Source organism: Panthera pardus, unplaced genomic scaffold, assembly GCF_024362965.1.
Source record: "Panthera pardus isolate Hobbes unplaced genomic scaffold, ASM2436296v1 HiC_scaffold_5, whole genome shotgun sequence".
NCBI classification, from domain to species: domain Eukaryota; kingdom Metazoa; phylum Chordata; class Mammalia; order Carnivora; family Felidae; genus Panthera; species Panthera pardus.
Genome location: NW_026526980.1, coordinates 4,157,832 through 4,176,901, shown reverse-complemented (window position 1 = coordinate 4,176,901; position 19,070 = coordinate 4,157,832). Strand labels below are relative to the sequence as shown.

The window sequence follows — 19,070 nt, the reverse complement described above, 5'->3', positions numbered from 1 at the left end:
GATTTGGCCAGTTAGGTGCAGATGCCAGGGGCACCCAAAGACCGTCCCCACCTCCAGGAGTAATTTGTAGTGACTTTCTGTGTGGCAGCCTCTCCTGGAACTCATGCCCCACAGGGACTGTGTTCTTGGGTAGGGAAAGGGCCGTCCCTGTGACAAGAAGACACAAATAAGAGACTGTGTGTGACCCGTCGTAACTGACCTTCAGCAGCGTGCTTCACATCTCCAGGCTTCGTGGCCTCACCTTTAAAGAGCGGTGTAGGAGGTTTGATGATCCCCATGGCCCCTGAAGCTTCAAGATGGCATGCTTCAGTGATCCTAGGCACCAGGAAATATGACCTCTCTCCCTGGCATCCAGACATTTCTCTGAGAAGTCTCCTCCCTACGTGCAGACTCATGAATCAGGAAGGATCATAATAGACTGAGTCTCCCTCTGTATCTGTGGGGTGAGTGATGAGACTTTTTGAGTATTCCTGGCCTTGGGAAATTGGCCTCAAATGGTCTGGCTGCAGGGTTTTCAAAGCGCTATCCTGAGTGACTGCTCTGGACAACCCAGCCACAGCCAGGTTGAGAGACCTTTAGGTCTCCACACAAGGAGGTGGGAGCCTGTAAGGGAAGAGACTTTCTAAAGGAGAGGCCTGCCTTCCGCTGGGCACAGAAACTGCCCTGTGTGGGTGAGTGGGGAAGGTGTACCCAGGGCAGTTCGTCAGGGATATGACAGTATGGCCTGCGTGGGCAGTGCAGGGGTTTGTTCTCATTCCTTCCCTCGGACAGGATGCTGCTGATCTGGCTGGTCAGATTCCGGAACACTCTGGAGCCATATCTTCTAGTGAGCAGCATGTCTGGTTGTTGAGAGATGATGCACGTGTTGGGCTCCTTCTCTTTGAAGCCAAGTAGTTAAAAGGCTCAGATCGTTTCACGATGGAGGACGACTGACTTTCTTTCTGTGTCCTGCTCACTTAGGTGCCTTCACCTGCTCGAGGTGAAAGCAGTGTGCTCCTCGCTGCCCTTGCACCTCCCTGGCCCACCCTGTCTATGAGGTCACTCGTAGCAAGTCTGTGTGCAGCCCCAGTTAACAGCTCCAACCAATGAAGGAGGAGGGGGTGGATTAATCCCACCCACCCTTCCTCATTCTTTGCCGCCAAGGGGGATAATCCTGAGGCGTATTCTGCACTGTCTCCTAGCAGGTCTTCAGCTGGATTGTGACTGAAGTGCCGTATTGGCCACACGCCTTTTATTGGCTTCTTCTTTGCCCACTTCCTCTTTCTGGATCACCTCCCAAATAGACTAAGGTTCTCAAATCCTGGTCTCAAGGTCTGCTTGTGGTATTGTAATTTATAATAAGAAATCTATATTTGGTCTTTGTTCCTGTTTCTGGCACAGAACTCCTAAAACCCTTGGAATTTCCTAAGAGATAAGAGCACCAAGGTGTCTTTTGTTATGCTAATGAGGCGAATTTTGGCTTGCACCTAAGGATGGGGGCTGGTCATCCAGCCAGTGGAGCCAACCTTGTGATTAGAAGGTTGGAATTTTCAGCCCCATCCCTGGATCTCCGGGGAGGGGAGAGGGAGAGGGAGTGGAAAGGGAGTGGAAATGCGAACTCAATCACCAATGGTCAGTGATTTAATCAATCATCCTGTGTAATGAAGAACCCAAAGGACATGTTTGGAGAGTTTCCAGGTGAACCTGTGGAGATGCTGGGAGAGATGGGCATCTGGGGAGGGTGTGGAGGTTTTAGCACCCTTTCCCTCTACCTTGCCCTATATATAATAATCTATATTCCATGTATCTGTATTATATATGTAATACTGTATATAATCTCTTCATCTGATTTGTATCCTTTAATATCCATTGTAGAGGCACCTGGGTAGCTCGGTCGGTTAAGCGTCTGGCTTTGACTCAGGTCATGATCTCGTGGTTCATGAGTTCAAGCCCTGCATCTGGCTCCGTGCTGACAATTCTCTCTCCCTGTCTGCCACTCCCCCACCTCCAGGCTCAAGCTCTGCGTGCACTCTTGCACTCTCTCTCTTTTTCAAAATAAATAAATAAACTTAAAAAAACCAGTATCCATTGTAATAAGCCAGCAATCTAGTCATTAAACTGGTTTCCTAACTTCTGTAAGCTGCTCTAGCAAATTAATCAACCCCAAGGAAGGCGTTGTGGGAACTTCTGATTTATAACCAGTCGGAAGCACAGGAAACAACCTGGACTTCAAAGTGGCATCTGAAGTGGAAGGTGGTCTTGTGGGACTGAGCCCTTAACCTGTGGAGTCTGACGGTATCTCCACGTAGGGTCAGATTTGAGTTGAATTTTGAGACACCCACTGGTGTCTAAGAGTTGCTTGCTGATGTGGGCGAAGCCACCCCTTCCCCAACTTTGGAACTGGGTGCGTAACCCCTACTGTTGGTGGAGGGATTCACACTAAGACGTCTAACTTACGCGACCTTCACTACAGTGCTGGGGGAGGAAGGGTGATTTTACTCCCATTTTCCTGATGAAGGAACTGAGGTCTTTTCAAAATGTCAAAAATGACTTCTCCCAAAGTGCTAGAATGTACCATTATTCTTTCCCCAATGGTATGTGTAGCCTCCTGCCCGATACAAGGGAGGACAGTGGGTTGCATTGGGTGAAAACCAGTAAGGTACTAAATCTTTTGCTGCTGTCTTAATTTTAGTTCTCAAGACTAACTGTGGATTTGTTTAGAAAAAGCCTTCCTCCCTGATTAGAACTACTGATACCTGAATGGCTAATGGGAGCAGGAAGGGATTTTTAACCTTTTGGATAAGATATAGGAGAGTTAACTAGCCCCTTGGTTGATCCCAAGGTCAAGACCTTCAAAAAAAGTTACAGAGTCATTCAACATCAGATATGGAAGGCAGCTCATCATGGCTAGTGTCAGCCTTGATTTAGCAAATGGATAAACTGAGGTCTAAAGCGGAGGCGGTTTTAAATGGAAGTGAGGATCCAAGAGAAAGTAAAGGAGATACATGTCATCAGAGTCAGGTTGTGCTAAACTCAGGAATCTATGAGAACTTATTTAGGAATACCACATTGGAACCAACTGTAATCAATGGATGGGGCTACCCAGAACCTAGAACTGAGCAAGCTTAGAATGTTCCACCTAAACTTTGAGAGAAATAGTTCATGAATTGATTAATGACGTCTGCCTTGGCACAGGACAGATGAGTACTATTTATCTGCTACTATGTAAAATAGAACATCAATAAGTCTGGGACTGTGGATAGCCAAAGAGGTAGAACCCACAGGCTGGAATTTGGAGGGACAGTGAAGCTAGATCACCAGTGACAATCCAAGGACTACCAGTGGTGGCTAGGCTGGTGTTTAGGCTTCTTGGCCACCCTAAATTACTTTTTTACTCTTTCTCTCTCAGGATTGTATTATACTGCTTTGGAATCCCCGTAACCTTGTAGAATGAGAATGCCCATGTACTTTGTTTTATACAGTAGACATGTAAAACAAAAATTTTGGATACCACTCCAAATTTTGCCTTCGATTTAGCCTCATATAGTACTAAAGTTAGTCTCACTTTCTCCATATGCAAAATAAAGGTTTTGGTCAAGGTCTGAAATTCTCATAGGATTTTAACAGCTATTATGTGGAATAACATAAGTTTCCATGATCAATTTCTTTTGGAATATTGCTGGATTAATTAAAAAAAAATTGTTTTTAACCCATGGGACTTCTCAGATCCTTTAATGTCAGAATTCGTGCTAAAGTGACTCGATACTTGGGCGCCTGGGTGGTTCAGTCGGTTAAGCGTCTGACTTTGGCTCAGGTCATGATCTCACAGTTCATGGGTTCGAGCCCCACATTGGGCTCAAAGTGGCAGTGCAGAGAATGCTTGAGAGTCACTCCCTCCTCTGTCTCTGCCCTTCCCCTCTCGTGCTTTCTCTCTCTCTCAAAGTAATAAATAAACTTAAAAAAGATAGCTCCCCAAACTTACTTGAAAACAGAATGCACAATACAGTAGAGTCTCTAAAGGTCTTTCAGCTTCAAAATGCTCCCATTCTTTGCTCCTTTCCCTTGAGAATAGAGGTAGCACTAGAGGCACAATCAGTGATCGGCTTATTTCGCTTCTCTGCTAGAGACACGATTTGGTGGTTGGTTTTTAACCACAGAGTTCAAGTGGCTCAAAGCAAGTGGCAACCAGGGGGGCTCATTTCTTTAGTAAAGTCTTTGAAGATAAATCAATGAGATTGAAAACAGCGGAAACAATTTGTTCCTTAAGACTAGACTAGGTAATTTCTGTTACTTTCATGTGACTGGCAATAAAACCAATTGGCAAAATTGACTGCAGAACAGTGTGACTGGGGGCTTTCCCCTCCCCCCCCCATAGTCTTTGTCAGCATAGCTGGTATGAAGATTTTTCATCTGAAAGTCGAGTAGCAAAATCCTGCTCAGTATCCTAACCTCTGTGGAGGGTTTAGCTTTTGCAGTACAGCATCGGGCAAATTGTCATGATCACGTGCACACTATTAGAGTCTCCACCTGTACGGTGGGGTTCCAGATGTCTGACCCTAAGTAGTTCTCAACACTGGGGAGATGCCCACCCTGGGGCAGCTGTAGCTGCCTGTGTCTGCAGAGACAGACTATTCCTTCAAATGGGGGACTGCGTTCTTTCTCTATTCAAAAGAGACGATATCAGTTTGATCTACCTTTCTGCAAGTCTGGTCACAAATGACTTCAAAGTCTCCCATACCAATAGTTTTTATCAAAGACTATTTCACGGTCAGCATTGATAGGCGAATATGGAAAGTATGGTGGATTATTAACCAGGGCACCATCAGAATCACCTATGGAATTAAAACAAATAAACATGTCACCCCTGAAGATTTTGATGGAGAAGATGTAAAGTGGGCACAACCGCTTGTATTTTAAAAGGCTCCACAGAGGGGCACCTAGGTGGCTCAGTCAGTTAAGGGTGTGACTTCAGCTCAGGTCATGATCTCATGGTTCATGGGTTTGAGCCCCACATTGGGCTCTGTGCTGACAGCTCAGAGCCTGGAGCCTGCTTTGGATTCTTTGTCTCCTCTCTCTCCCCCTCCCCAACTCATGCTCTGTCTCTGGAAAATAAATAAATATTAAAAATTTTTTAAATTAAAAATTAAGAAAAAACTCCACAGATATAATCCACATGTCCAGCCATCAAAGATAGATACACAAAGTGTGGTTTATCCACATAATGGAAAGCTACTCACCAACAGCAAAGAAAAAGCTGTTGTTACATGCAGCAACATCAATGAATCTCCCAGACATTAGGTTAAGTGAAAAAAGCCAGTCACCAAAAAATGTACAATGTAGAATCTATTTGTACGAAGTTTGAAAATAAGCAAAGCTGATAAATGGTGTTAGAAAAAAAATTATGGTTTCTAAAAGGGGGATGTGGGATTAACAACAGAGGGCCACAAGGACACTTTCTGAAGGTGATGAAAGTATTTTAAACCTTGGTTTGGGTGATGGTCTACCCAGATGCGTGTAATTTCAAAACTTGAACTGAATTTTTAAGAGATTTTTTTTTAATTTTTAATTTTTTAATTTTTATTTTTTAATGTTTATTTTTGAGAGAGAGAGAGAGAGAGAGAGAGAGAGAACGAACGAGAACGAGCAGGGGAAGGGCAGAGAGGGAGCCATGACCTGAGCTGAAGTCAGATGCTTAACCGACTGAGCCACCCAGGTGCCCTAAGAGATGTGTGTTTTATTGTATATAATTTCCACATCGTTTAAATCAAAGAGCCTAACTTCCCTGTAAGTCTCCAAACCGGGGTTCTGCACCTGTGCCAAAATCCCAGAAATGATCATCTTCACTCAATCTAGCTCAGCCCAGTTACTGCCTCAAGAAATGAAACACTTTTCTATCCTTTGCTGTATGTCATACAACCCACCATTTTCATGTACCTTTCAGAATTTCTTCCGTTCTGTCTTTTGAATAATAAAACTCTAGAGAACTTAACGTACACAGTCCGCTTACTAATGCACCCATAGGTCTCCAGGAACTGTGTACCTTTACTGTCTCCATTTCAGTATTCAGCCTTCTTGGAAAGAGGCCCTTCCTTCCTAGACCACCTTGTAGGGACCTCATGTTTAATGAGCACCTACTGTGTGCTGGACTTTGTTGGCTACTTTACCAAAGCTATCTCCTTTTCTTTTCCAAATAACCCTAAGAAATAGATACTTTTACTGTTCTTCTCTGCTTTTCAGATTAGCGGTTGATAAGGAAAGATAAATACATAGCAAGCCCAAAGGTGATACCAGGCTGATGAGTGGAGGATACAGGGTTAGAAAAAACTGTGATTGCAAAACCTCTTATAATTTAAGGCCTCTTTGATTCCAGGGCCTGAGGTAAGGAAAGCAGGGACCTGGGAGTTGGAAGGAGAGATACGGCTGAGTGTAAAAGGGGCAAAGGTGCTCATTTGACAATGTTTTTCATGCTCAGTTGCCAGAATTCAAGCCAGCCAGGCCCCACACACCCAGGCAGTCCCGTGCTCTCTGGCTCACCCCTGCTGGTAGCTTAGAAGTGGCAGCCTCAGGGCGACTTTTGTTATAACTTAGAAAACAAGAAGGAAGCAAGTGGGGGATGTAGAGATGTCTTTACTTTTAGGATTCTGGCTCCCTGAGATCAGAGGAGTGGGTTCCCTTACGGGGGTGGTGAGACACAGGGAGAAGCATTGGAGCAGATTCTGTGGTGTGTGTGTGTGTGTGTGTGTGTGTGTGTGTGTGTGTGTGTGTGTGTGTGTGTGTGTGTGTGTGTGTCGGCGCGCCTGTGCGTGGAGGGGGATTGCTGTACCCAGCGCAAGGCACTGGGGGAGGAGGAAGCGGTAGCAGAGATCTGAATAATTGATTCTTCAGCCGCACCAGACGCTCAGGAGCGGGCGGAGAGCGCGTTTTCAGCACCAGGGACAGCGGCACCCCGCCGCAGGCACCCACTTCGCCAGGCAGTCGCCTATCCTGGCCTTGTCGCTGCCGTGCGCCCCGGGAAAGGGTGGCAGTGCTCCGCGCCGCCGCCGAGGGACTGCGGGGTCTGCCTCGGCCCGCCTCCAGGGAGGGCGGCTGCGGGCGGGAGATGCTTTCGCCCACCGGAGCTCCAAGCCTCCCTGGCTGTCGCGGGGGCTGCTGCGTCTAGCCGACTGAGAACAAGTCCCCTAAGTTGACGTGGGGGCGCCCCTGCCTTCCTCCTCCTCTTCCTCCGAGGCGACCGCAGCAGAAGCAAGCCTCAGGAGCCCGGCTTTGCCAGTGCTGTGAACCAGGGTGGCTGGGCGCTCTCCGGACTCCCGTCGGGAAATGGGGAGCTGAACGCCTGGTGGCGAGCTGGCCCCGCAGCGAAGGGCCCAGAGGGAGCTGCCATCCCCCGCCCGCGCCTCTCTCCAGCGGGGACCGCGGGGATCCCCGGCCACACGCGCGCGCGCTCCCACACTCACTCACACACACACTCGCCCTCACGCACACCACCAGCCGGAGCCTGGGCTGCGGAGAGGGCTCCCGGGCGCGCTTAGAGGACCGGGCAGCTGCTGTCCGGAGTGGGGCAGGAAGCCGAGCTCCGGCTTTTGGAGGGAGGCGCCGCGGGGCTAGCCGGAGCATGGGGCTGGGTGAGCGCTGAGAGTCGCGGCCGCAGCCATCAGCCCTGGAGATGACCAGGAGCGGCCACTGCTGAGAACTATGTGGAGAGAGGCTGCGGTGAGTGCTGGCGCGGGACGCGGGGCCTGGGAGGCCCCTTTGGGGGAAAAGATGGTGGGAGGCCTGGATAGGAGGGGGCGGCAGGACCGCAAGAGGGTCGTTGCGTGGGAATGATCGCACCTCCTTCGGGGATCCGGGATCGCGGGAGCCCGAGTCCTTCCCTCCCCCTCTCCTGCCGGCTCATCGCAAACTCAGCCAGCCACCCCCCTCCATTCCCTCCTCTTTCTCTCCCTACCCCCCTCGCTCAGCAGCTCCTGGCCGAACAACTGCCAGCAGCCGGCGCCGGGGAGGTGGTAGGGGGTGAGGGTGGAGATGCCCAGTTAGCTTCTCGTGCGTGGCGAACCTGGGGCTCGGGTTCTCCTGTGCGCCCAGGAGCGGAGCTCTCCATATCGACCACGGGGTCTGAGGATCCGCACAGGGGGTCTTGGGCATGGAGCTTCAGCTCCCCCTCTTCGGTCGAGCCCCCTGTGCGCACAGGGGGCTGTGAGCATTGCAGACTGCAGCCTGCCCCCCAGTCCCCTTTCTCCTGCCCGCGGGCTGACCCAGCCTCTCCGTCTCTTCTCCACCCCGGTAGAGCCCTGCTGCAGAGCCTCCGGCTGGGATAGCCGCCCCCCGTGGGGGCGATGCAGACAGCGCGGGACAGCCAGGGGAGCGCGCGGGGGCCGCAGCATGCGGAAACCCGCTAAACCCGGTGGCTGCTGAGGCGGCCGAGATGCTCGTGCGCGCAGCGCGCCCCACTGCATCCTCGACCTTCTCCGGCTACAGGTACGTCCCAGCGGGAGACCTGGGCTCGGCCGGCCTGGGAAGAGGAAGACTCGACCGGAGAGAGAGCGAGAGCGGGAGAAGGAACAGGAGAGAGAGGGAGAGAGGAAGCGGGAGAGGGATTATCTGTAGCGAGGCGCGGGAGGAGCACCAGGGGGCGCTGCGGCTCCGCGCTCCGCTGTGCTCACCCTAAGAGTGCCTCGGCCAGAACGAGTTCTCCCTAACTTCCCCTGGCTCCAGCAGCGCCGGGCCCGAGGGGCGCGCGCCTGTGCACGCGTGCACGACTGTGCTGGTATTTGCAGGCACGCGCAGTTGTGCACCTGGCGCGATACATGTGTGTGCACCGACTGAGGACGTGTGTGGACTCCGGATGGCCGTGGGCACCGCCACAGCGGCCTGCGGCTGTGCGCAGAACGGCGCGCGTGCCTGTCAGGTTGTGCAGCCCACTACCCACATGCATCTAAGACTTGGTAACAGGACCTGTAGTGGAAAGCCTGGGGAGGGTCTGTACGGTTCGTGTCCGTCGGAGAGCCGCTTAGGAGCCTACCTTTCCCCCCACGCAGTTCCCTGCCAGCTCCCACGCGCCGGCCCACGGGTGGAAGCGCCTGCTCTCCGCTCTGGGATTCTGCATTGCACGCGGCGCGCATGAGAGAGGGCGTGTGTGTGTGTGTGTGTGTGTGTGTGTGTGTGTGTGTGTGTGTGCATGCGTGCGTGTAGGGGGCGGGTCCTGGGGCTCGCTTGCAGTTGAGTGGAAATCGCTTCACTGTACCCCCGCGCGAGGTGGGGGGGGGCAATTTCCCCCACGCGCCTGGGGCGCACGGGTGAATGTCTGCACTCCCGTGAACTTGGTGGGGGCCACCCTGCAGGAGAGGAGTGGGGTCTGCAGCGCGTGCAGCGTGGAGCCAGGTCTGCGCTGTGCCGGGAGGATTCAGAGGGGGCGGGGTCAGTCATCTAGCACAGCGCGGGAGCAGGGCTGCGGAGTCTCGGCACCGCCTCCGCACGCGGGGGCTGCTTTGTAGTTGGCTCCCTTGAGCAGGGGGCGGGGTCGGTAACTTGGTCTGAACTAGTCGGGTGGGAGAGGGGTGGGTGGAGGGTTTGCTCTGTGCGCCTACGCTCAGGGGCTGTGGTCCACAGCTAACTTGGGGGTGTGGTGGGAAACGTGGGCAGAGTTGGGTATGGAGAGGAGGCTGGAGACAGGGGATGAGACGGAGGCTGGATGCAAAAATGGATTTAGGGATAGTGATGGAGACTTAGCTGCGATTGGAGTTGTGGATAGAGCTGGGTGGAGGGATGTGGATGGCGGCGGGAATGGGGAATGGAGTCAGTGACTCTGTCAGCTCGCGCTGGGGATGGGCTGTATACCAGGCTCCTAGAGCAAGGGGCTGGGTCTGTAATCCCTTTCCTCTGGAACCTTTGCTCCCCGCGGCCCTGACTCTCCCTCTCCGCCTTGCAGGGACCGTAAGTGGCGACTATGGGCAGACTGGGTTATTGGACCCTGCTGGTGCTGCCGGCCCTTCTGGTCTGGCGCGGTCCGGCGCAGGGTGCGGCGGCGGAGAAGGGTCCCCCGGCGCTGAACATTGCGGTGCTGCTGGGTCACAGCCACGACGTGACGGAGCGCGAACTGCGAAACCTGTGGGGCCCCGAGCAGGCAGCAGGGTTGCCCCTGGACGTGAACGTGGTGGCCCTGCTGATGAACCGCACGGACCCCAAGAGCCTCATCACACATGTGTGCGACCTCATGTCTGGGGCGCGCATCCATGGCCTTGTGTTTGGGGACGACACCGACCAGGAGGCCGTGGCTCAGATGCTGGATTTTATCTCTTCGCAGACTTTCATCCCCATCCTGGGCATCCACGGGGGCGCATCTATGATCATGGCTGACAAGGTAAGTGGGAGAGGTGATAGGCTGCCAGGCCCCGGGAGTGTGCTGATCATACCACAGCCACCACAGGTCTTGGGGAGCCTCTGGCATCTGTTTTGGTCTGAGAGAGGGTCGTGGCCACTGGCTCTGGTGATAGCCAGGTTTTGCCTTTCCAACCCAGAAATGAATGGAAACGCTTTCTGCCTTGGTTCTGAGGGTCTCAGGCACTTTGGGTATGCCAGGGAGAACTCAGTGAATGCAGATTGGTGAGGAAGTGGTGGAACGCTTGGAAGTTTCCAGATAGTGCACAGAGGTGAGCTTGGGGACACTTGAAACCCTCCAACTCATATTTCTAGAATGTCACTTTTACCTGATTTGTGGAAAAGTGTCCATTTTCCCCCTTTGCGGTAAGCGACTAAAACTATTTTCAAAAAGCTGAAACGTGGCTATGTTACGGAATAAAACGCATAGTCTTTAGGTAAAGCGCAAAAGGGCAGAGAAATAGGCTTCCACAGACTCCGCAGTTGGGGGAAGAGGGGCGGAGAGTTTGAGAAGTCCTGTGCAGGCGCACAGCAGAGCGTTCCTCTAAGGAGTGGGTGCGAGTGGAGACAACTGACTGTAGACCCTGAGTATGGAGGGCCTGGCATTTTCCTACATGTTCCCTGGGTGGGGCTGTCAGGGGTGCCCAGAACGTCAGATGGAGGGGTTGTTTCCCAAGGAAGGGTTTTGGTATGAACTTGGATAGTATCCGAACAAAACAAGGTGTGTCCCCATCTCTTGGTTTAGGATGGGAGAGAAGGTTATTCTGCGAACCATCCGAGAGTGTTGGTTTGGGGAAGAGGAGAGACTTTAAGGTTGGGTGAGATGTTATGAGGGCCTGGTTTGAGGATCAGAAGGGAGAAGCACAGTGAGGAAGGAGAAAAAACTGGAGTCGTGGGTGCACTGTATCTCTAAGCCCCAGGAAGGGCCTCAGATGGGGTCGGAAGCAGGGGGGTGCGGGGGAGAGGGAGCTTGCCCTTGTGTGCTGTGGTCCCCAGTCCCGAGACCTTCTTGGAATGTGTTCCTTAAATAGCGGGAGACATGCTAATGGAATGAACAGACGTTTGTCAGAGCACTTTCCTTCTGACGCTCTCAAAGCACTTTCATATTCATCAAATCAGATTCTGCCTCTGCCTCAGCAATTCCCACCAGCTCCTTTGGGAACTGTATTAATTCTTTCAGGTCTCCTGGGCTGCAGCACATTCAGCCGAAGTATACAACCAATGCAGTATCTTATTAAACATTCATTTGAAATGCCTTGCAGTCTAGCAGAATTCCTCCGTGCAGCCGAGCATTTTCCCAGCCACCTCTCTGTTTTGGGGAGCTCCTTTCTGGGATAAAAAAAAGACGAAGTAGGGAACAGCTGTGCCCTGGCACCAGTGTATGAACTGGAGAAGGTCTTGGAGTCTCCTAGAGCATCCTGCAACTTTCAGATGAAGTACCTGAGGCATAGCGGTGGGGGTGGGGGGGTGGGGGGTGGGTGGCTCGGGCAGTCAAAGACTTGGCTGAGGCCACTCAGTGGGTGATGGGACTAGATTTTGGTCTTCTGGTCTCAAGCTGTGATCTCACTTTCCAGCAAATTAAGCTTGTCCTTTAATTTTGTCATCTTAACTTCAGGAGGGTCAAGGAATTAATCTCATTTTATAGGAGATAGTGAGCCATGGAGAGGTGCAGTGAATCAGAGCCCAGGGCTCGTGCGTAAGGACTGACCAGTCGTCTGATGAAGGCATGAATGAGAACTGTAGTTTCTGGCAGGGGTTGGTGATTTGGGGATCTAAATATCACCCCTGATCCCACCTCCCATCTGAGGTTTTGACCAAAAAAGCAGCACACGAAAGATAGTACTGCCATGTGGAAAGTGAAATTTATGGATTGACTAGGGCCCAGCACCATCAATGGAGAAATCTGTTGTAATCTGACTTAGAGACGGTGTCTTGAGTCTGGGAGGTCTGATCTGGCAGGTCTGTGGCTCAGGCTCTTACCTGATTTTATCCATCTGACTGTGGGCAAGTAAGTAGGAACAGGGAGTGGGCTCAGAGTTGAGCACCCATTTGGTAGATGGCGACCCTGCCCACTGTGAATGCCCGGCTCTGACCAACTGGACCCGCGGCTGCTCCTCCCTTAAAGGGCCGTGAGAAAGGGAGTTGGGAGGGTGTGGGTGGACGTATCCTCGTCTCCTATCAAAGGAAACCACCTTCTGGGGATTGGGCAAGAGTGTGGCCCCACTTCGGAGTAAAGGAGAAAAAGGGAATCCGGAAATGCAAGAGGAAGATAAGAAAGGACGTTTTCAGAGAAGTCTCGTTAAGAGAGAGATTTACGAGGTGGTGTTGGGAGAGGAATGAAAGAGTTCATTCGTTCAAAAATTGTGAAGGGAATTGTCGGGGCTGGCCAAGTTGGTGTTGATGGCAGGGAATCAAAGAAGGGAGCGGAGCTAATGTTGGGGTATATGTTGGGCCCCACACGTGGGATGTGCAGGTGATGTTGGGTGGAGGTGGGTAAAGAGTGGCATTTTGAGAAACCTGAATGTCTTAAAGCAAAGAAAGAGATAATCTGAGATGGGAACAGCCCTTCCTTCCATATTAGTAGCACATCTCTCTGGCTTGTGCCTTTGCCACCTGTTTCCTTTGGAGCTGAATGCCGAGTGCAGTTTGTTTGGCTCTGGAGAGGCAGCCATGAGATGTTGCCTAAAACTCCACCTTGCTTGGTTGGATGTGCCAACAGCGTTACGGCCACAAAGTCTGAATCTCCCCAGACTGAACAGGCCTTTCTGTCTCCCCGCTAAGATGATGTTCATTTGGTAAAGCCCAGAACGTACCTGTGGTGTTTTCACTTCCAAATTGGCAGCATGATAGTTGATCGTGCCCCTGTGGATAAGAATGGTATTTAACTTGATTATCAGTTAAATTCAACATGCCCCCCCCTCCCATTTTTACCTTTCCCTCAGTCTACCTGACCCGTGCGAGAAAGAACAAAGCCTTCTGATAACTGAAATGTGTTAAGTGGCAGATTTGTGTGATGTTCATTTACAGTAGAGACGTTAATTTTTGCTTCTATCAACGGGTGGTCCTGAAATATAATTCAAGTAGAGGTGAAAATAATGTTTGATGTAGATAAAGTTCTAACTTATCTTGGTTTGGCCACTTTGATCCCCTCCAAATGGAGCACAACTCTGGTTGCAGCAATAGCCCCTAATAAATCAGGCATATGCATTAGACCTTCATGTTTCTGCTCAGTGCCCTCACCTCCTCCTCCCTCTCGATTTCTAGCGAGTCCATGGGGGAAAAGACGAGGCTTAGATTTTAGCTACATCTAGCCATGTCGCTTACTGCATGGACTTGATATGTTGTGTCGATCCATACCTCATCTCCTCTACTCGAGTGGAAGTTCCTTGAGGACAATCTTTTTAAAAAGTGTGTTTATGTGTATTTGAAATAATGAATACTACTCTTCCACAGTTTACAAAAATAATGTCATTTCACCGGAGAGCGTTTAGAAAATATATTAACCTTTAAAGAAGAAAATAAAGTTCTTCCCTCTAAGTCCTGTCACCAGGAGCAGCCAGCCACTGTTGGACACGGGGGTCTCTTTCTTCTAAGCTATATTCAGTTAGTTATCAGTTCAGGATTATGCTGTATATATATTTTGTTTTTGTTTTGTTTTTGTACTTTGCACTCTGTGGGCTTTTTTTAGTCATAAGATTCAGGTTTTTCTTTAATTGCGGAAAAATCTCAGCCATTATCTGTTGGCTGTTTCCTGTCCAGTATTTTCTCTGTTCTCTCCGTATGTAGTTTCTCCATGTATCTTAAACATTTTTTTTTTCAGTTCTCTATCTCTCTGTGTCATGTTTGAGGAGGTCTCTCCAGTTCTGTACTCCAGTTAACCAACTCTTATTTGTATCTGGTTTATTATTTTGCCTTAACCACCTCTTTTTCTTTGTATCTTGTCTATTATTTTACCTGTCTGTTGAGCTTTTAATTTCCAGTGTTCACCGTATTTCCAAGAGAAATAATTGGCCCCTTTTTATACCTTCCTGCTTCTTTATTTTATTTTAAAAACCCTCTTTTTACTTTGTGAAGGTAAATTCTTCCTCTATCCCTTTGAGGATTAAAAAAAAATACCGTGAAGTCCTTCTCTGATTGCTCTGGCATCTTTGTTTCTTCAGATATGAATTCTTTCATTTTGCAGATTCTGATCACTGGATGTCCTCGTGTGTTCTCTAATGTCTCCTATGTCCTCATATGTTTTGTTTGTGAACTTATTTTCAAGGTGATTTTATGGTATCTTCTGCCCTGTGTCTGCAAGGGTATATGTGCTTTTCAACTAGAGCTCATGTCAACAGCTCAACTCAGGGCTCTCTCTCTGCTCTGTATATCCTATGGTGCCCGCTTGGGTCCCAGGCTCATGTAAGTTGCTTCATTTTTGCTCCTTGGCACAGACGGAGGCATCCTTTTTGACTGTGACTCCTGGAAGCATGATTCTGAGTCCAGTTTTGCCTCTTATTCCCTGGGTAGATGTTGGGACCTCTGCTTCCTTGGCTCATATTGGACCCATCCCCCATGAACCATGTGACTTTGAGTCCTGTTTGAGATTGTAGAGTCCCATCTTTTGATTCATTTATTTTTAGAGAGTCCTCTTTATTTTTCATTCGTGATTCCCTTGTCTTATTTCCAAGCAGTATTATGTAAAATTTAAAACATCTAAAGGTTTATCTATAAATTCTGCATCTTAGGACCAGGGGAGGAATTACTGAGTGTGTTCACTCTGATTTTGACCCAGTTATATTTCACAACCTGCTTTCATTTTTTTTCAAGCTTGATTATGTATTTGTGGAATTTTCCCTTTAAATCCTATTTAATAAAATAGACTTCTCAAACATGATTTTAAATGGCTGCGGAGTATTCTGTTTATACCACAGTCATTGTGACTAATATTTCTATTTTCCACCTTTATTAAGGTTTATTTCTGGTTCGCGTGTGTGTTCTTTTCAGCACCTTGTGCTGATCTCGCCCTTTGCGTTTGTTTCTTGGCAAATGTTTGTTGATTGAATGAATCAAGTCCCTGGTTCCAATGCCAGCTTGCTGCAGTTTCCAGATGAACTTACCACACTGTGGTTCGGGGCTTCCCATGCAGTGTTTGTTCCCTACTTGCTGACTGATCTCATAGGTGTGTGTCAGTCTCCTCTTCTTTCTAGTGGGCAGATAATTACTAGCCATCCTTGGGATTAACAGAAATTGGGGGTGTTCCGTACAAAGGGCCCGGGTAGTGCTGCTTAGTAATAGGTCATCAGCCGGAAGTGGGACTTTCTCTTGTAACCGGGCACCTCCAGAGTTAGGCTATGAGTGAGACCCTCAAAGCTCATGGGAAGGGTAGACGTGCACACCAGAACGTTGGTGGAACCCACTCAGCTCCTGCTCTGGAGGCTTTGGGTAGTTCCTGAGAGAGTGAGGAGGCCTATCTTGAGACTTTGCGATGAGGCATGTCAGATGCAATCATCTACCCCTCCTTCCATAAGTCATTGGACAGCAAAAGGCATCACCCCGAGAGGCATGACTCACTTTCCAAGTGGCCCTTGGGGGTCATTGGGAATCGCTTGGACTCTTGGCAGCTGTGTTCTGGTGGGTTTGGAAGGTACAGTGTTGATGTTCTTTTTGGTAGCCCCAGGTGGGAAAGGCTTCTCTAGCTGGAGCGATGGAAGGGATCAGGGGGCTGGGAGGGAAGGAGGGAGGCAGAAAGAAAGAGAGGGAGAAAGACATACAAATAGCATCTTGGGTTTGCAGTACAGAATGATGGCTTCTGGTAAGCCCATAGTGAAAACGAGCGGTTATAATGTTGTTAGCTCGTGGGTTTTCTTTGTTCTTCACTCCCTGTTTATTATTCAGATTTGGATTCGTTGCCAGCGTTAAAGTTAGGAGACATCACAGTTAAAATTTTTTTTAATGTTTGTTTTTGAGAGAGAGAGAGAGAGAGAGAGAGAGAGAGAGAGCGTGAGCCTAAGCGGGGGAAGGGCAGAGAGAGAGGCAGACACAGAGTCCGAAGCAGGCTCCAGGCTCCCAGCTGTCAGCACAGAGCCCGACGCGGGGCTCGAACCCGCTGACGATGAGATCGTGACCTGAACCAAAGTTGGACGCTTAACCGACTGAGCCACCCAGGCGCCCCGGAGACCTCACATTTTTAAAAATCCAAATTTCATGCCTCACTGCAAGAATTCAGAAGGCCTGGCAACATGGGCCCCACCCTTCCCCTTGGCAGGCAACAGGCGGCTGGAGGTGAATAGCACCCTTACCCTCTTAGGGCTGGCGCTCTTCCCATGTTCTGTCCTCTGCTTGCCCACTTCCCTCATTCATGCTAGAACCTCATCCCTGAAGGCGCTGGGGTTTGAGACCCTGGTGTAGGTGAAGAATACAGCTGGTCTTTATTAAGAAAGCCTTTCCTGGGCACTCCGCTTCTCTCCCAAGGGCTGTTCCTTGGCAAGTGGCAAACTCATGATGTGCATATATCTGTGCTGCTGTGTTTACTGCTGCCATCGCTGATCTCCTGAGCCTTAAATCTTTAAGGACCTTAAATCCTTCTCAACACGGTATTCGAGGAAGCCACTACCAACCAACTTGAGCCAAAGGCCCCCGAAAACCTTGGACAGCGGGTCCGAGGACCTGAATTCCATTTCCAAATAGCAGTGTGACCCAGAGAAAGGCCCTTCACCTTTCTGGTCCTTAGGCTTTCCTGTGAAATGACGTTTAGGGTGATATCATCTCTGAGGCCTCTTCCAGCTCTGAAAATTTTACCACCTTCAAGGAAAGACTGGCAACAGACCTCCCAAAATGTGAGCCGTGGTTATCTTTGAGTGGTAGACTCAGAGATAAAACTATTTCAGTTTTTTAAAAAATATGTCATTATACTGGGGCGCCTGGGTGGCTCAATCGGTTAAGGGGCTGACTTCAGCTCACGTCGTGATCTCACAGTCTGTGCGTTCGAGCCCCGCATCGGGCTCTGTGCTGACGGCTCAGAGCCCGGAGCCTGCTTCGGATTCTGTGTCTCCCTCTCTCTCTGCCCCTCCCCTGCTCACACTCTGTCTCTCTCTGTCTCTCAAAAAATGAATAAACATTAACAAAATTTTGTTAATGTCATTACAGCGTGGTTGATAAATTGAACCTTGGGTTTGGTTGTCTGTGTTTAAATTCAGGCTTTCACTTACCAGCTGGCTGATCATGAGAAAGCTTCTTAATGGCTCTGAGTCTCAGTGTCCTCACTGTTTGTTTCTGACCCCAGCCTGGCCTCGATGCCTTTGTTTTTAAAAAGGGGACAGAAAGAGTATGTACTTCATGGCGCTGTAAGATTGAAATGAGATAACAGGTAGCTCAGTGCTTGGCTCGTAATAAATAATTATTACAGGAACACTTTTGTTATTGTGTGTATATCATGTAATTTTTATTTGTGTCCAATGCACTTGCATTTTTTCACCACCAGAAAAAATGATGAAGGGTCGTGTGGCGATGTGATGGTAACCCCTGCAAGAAACGGGGGACGAATCCCACAGAAGTGTTAGAAGTGGAGAGTCCAACATGAGACGGTTCATATTGCCTTAATATGAACATGAATGGGAATATGAGTTTCCTGGGACAACCAGGGGCTTTCAGTTCTTGGAATTTGCCGTGGGCTTTATCCTGGCAAACTGAAGATCAGATGTGGCCAGGGTGAAAATGACCACCACAGGAGACTGTCTCCGTGAGCCTTGCAGTAAATAACTCCACCGACTGGACTATGTATTTGCGCTGGGCTTAGGGCTTTAGGCTGTGGACAGATACAGTCTCTCATTTGGTCTCTGCCAAGGATTAAGTAACTCGGTGACAGCCTGGGGAACCTGGCAGCCCCAAAGGTATTTGATTAGAGAATCCTTATCCACTGTTCTTTTGCTCTTACTGCCTTCTCAAGTTAATGACTGGGACTCCATTAGGTTTAGGGAAGGGGCTTACATTCAAGAGGGACAGTGGATTTTGATGTTAATGTTTTGGTTACCTAGATTGATTAAGATGTTGGGTGATGGAATTAAAACTCAGAACTGTCTTTCCGGATTGAAGGGCTAGAGTCAGATACTACTGACTACATTGGAGGATTTAAGAAGAAATGGCACTTTCTCATAGGAAGGGGGGAGATGTAGCTCTCCAACTTGAGGATGGTTTCCGCAAGAGCCGTGAACTGGTGGACTGCCTACTGGATCAGCCTCATAAATGCATTAGTATTTTATTTTACTAATAAGCTCTTTAAAATGCCTGCATTTTAATGTCCTTGCTCCCTGTTATCTGACATCCATCCAGATTCACACATTTATGTTAATTGTGTGGTGTCTGAAGCTTTTGAGATTATGATCTCCAGTCACGGGGGTTGTGTTTATTTGCTTGTTTGTTTTGCACTCGATGCTCAGCAGATTCTAAGTAGTGATATGGCTCTTAGAAAAAGTGAAGTCCCTATTTCTAGAAATATAATGTCCAAATCAAGAGAGGCGATAGCTGCATTATACCTTTTCTGTTGTTACTGGTGCTTTCAGCTGCAAATAACAGAATGTTTGACCGATGATGGCTTAAACAATTAAGACAGGTAGTGTTTTTTTTTTTTTTTTTTTTTTAGCAAGGAGTCCCAGATGTGATTTAGTGACTCGGTAACCCACCAAGGATTCAGGTCCTTTCCATTTTTCTATTTTGCCTCTATTTGCTGTTTCCTCTTG

The 19,070-nt window shown here is 49.3% G+C and overlaps 1 protein-coding gene across 1 annotated transcript in view; it reads left to right on the top strand.

The window, feature by feature from the left end:
• The first annotated feature begins 6,806 nt into the window (after positions 1–6,806).
• Positions 6,807–19,070, top strand: part of GRIN2A (glutamate ionotropic receptor NMDA type subunit 2A) — a 369,843-nt gene continuing 357,579 nt past the window's right edge. The window contains 3 exon segments of the mRNA XM_019468560.2: positions 6,807–7,689; positions 8,264–8,454; positions 9,905–10,336. Of these exon segments, the coding sequence (XP_019324105.2) occupies positions 9,923–10,336 (414 nt within the window). The 5' untranslated portion in view covers positions 6,807–7,689; positions 8,264–8,454; positions 9,905–9,922.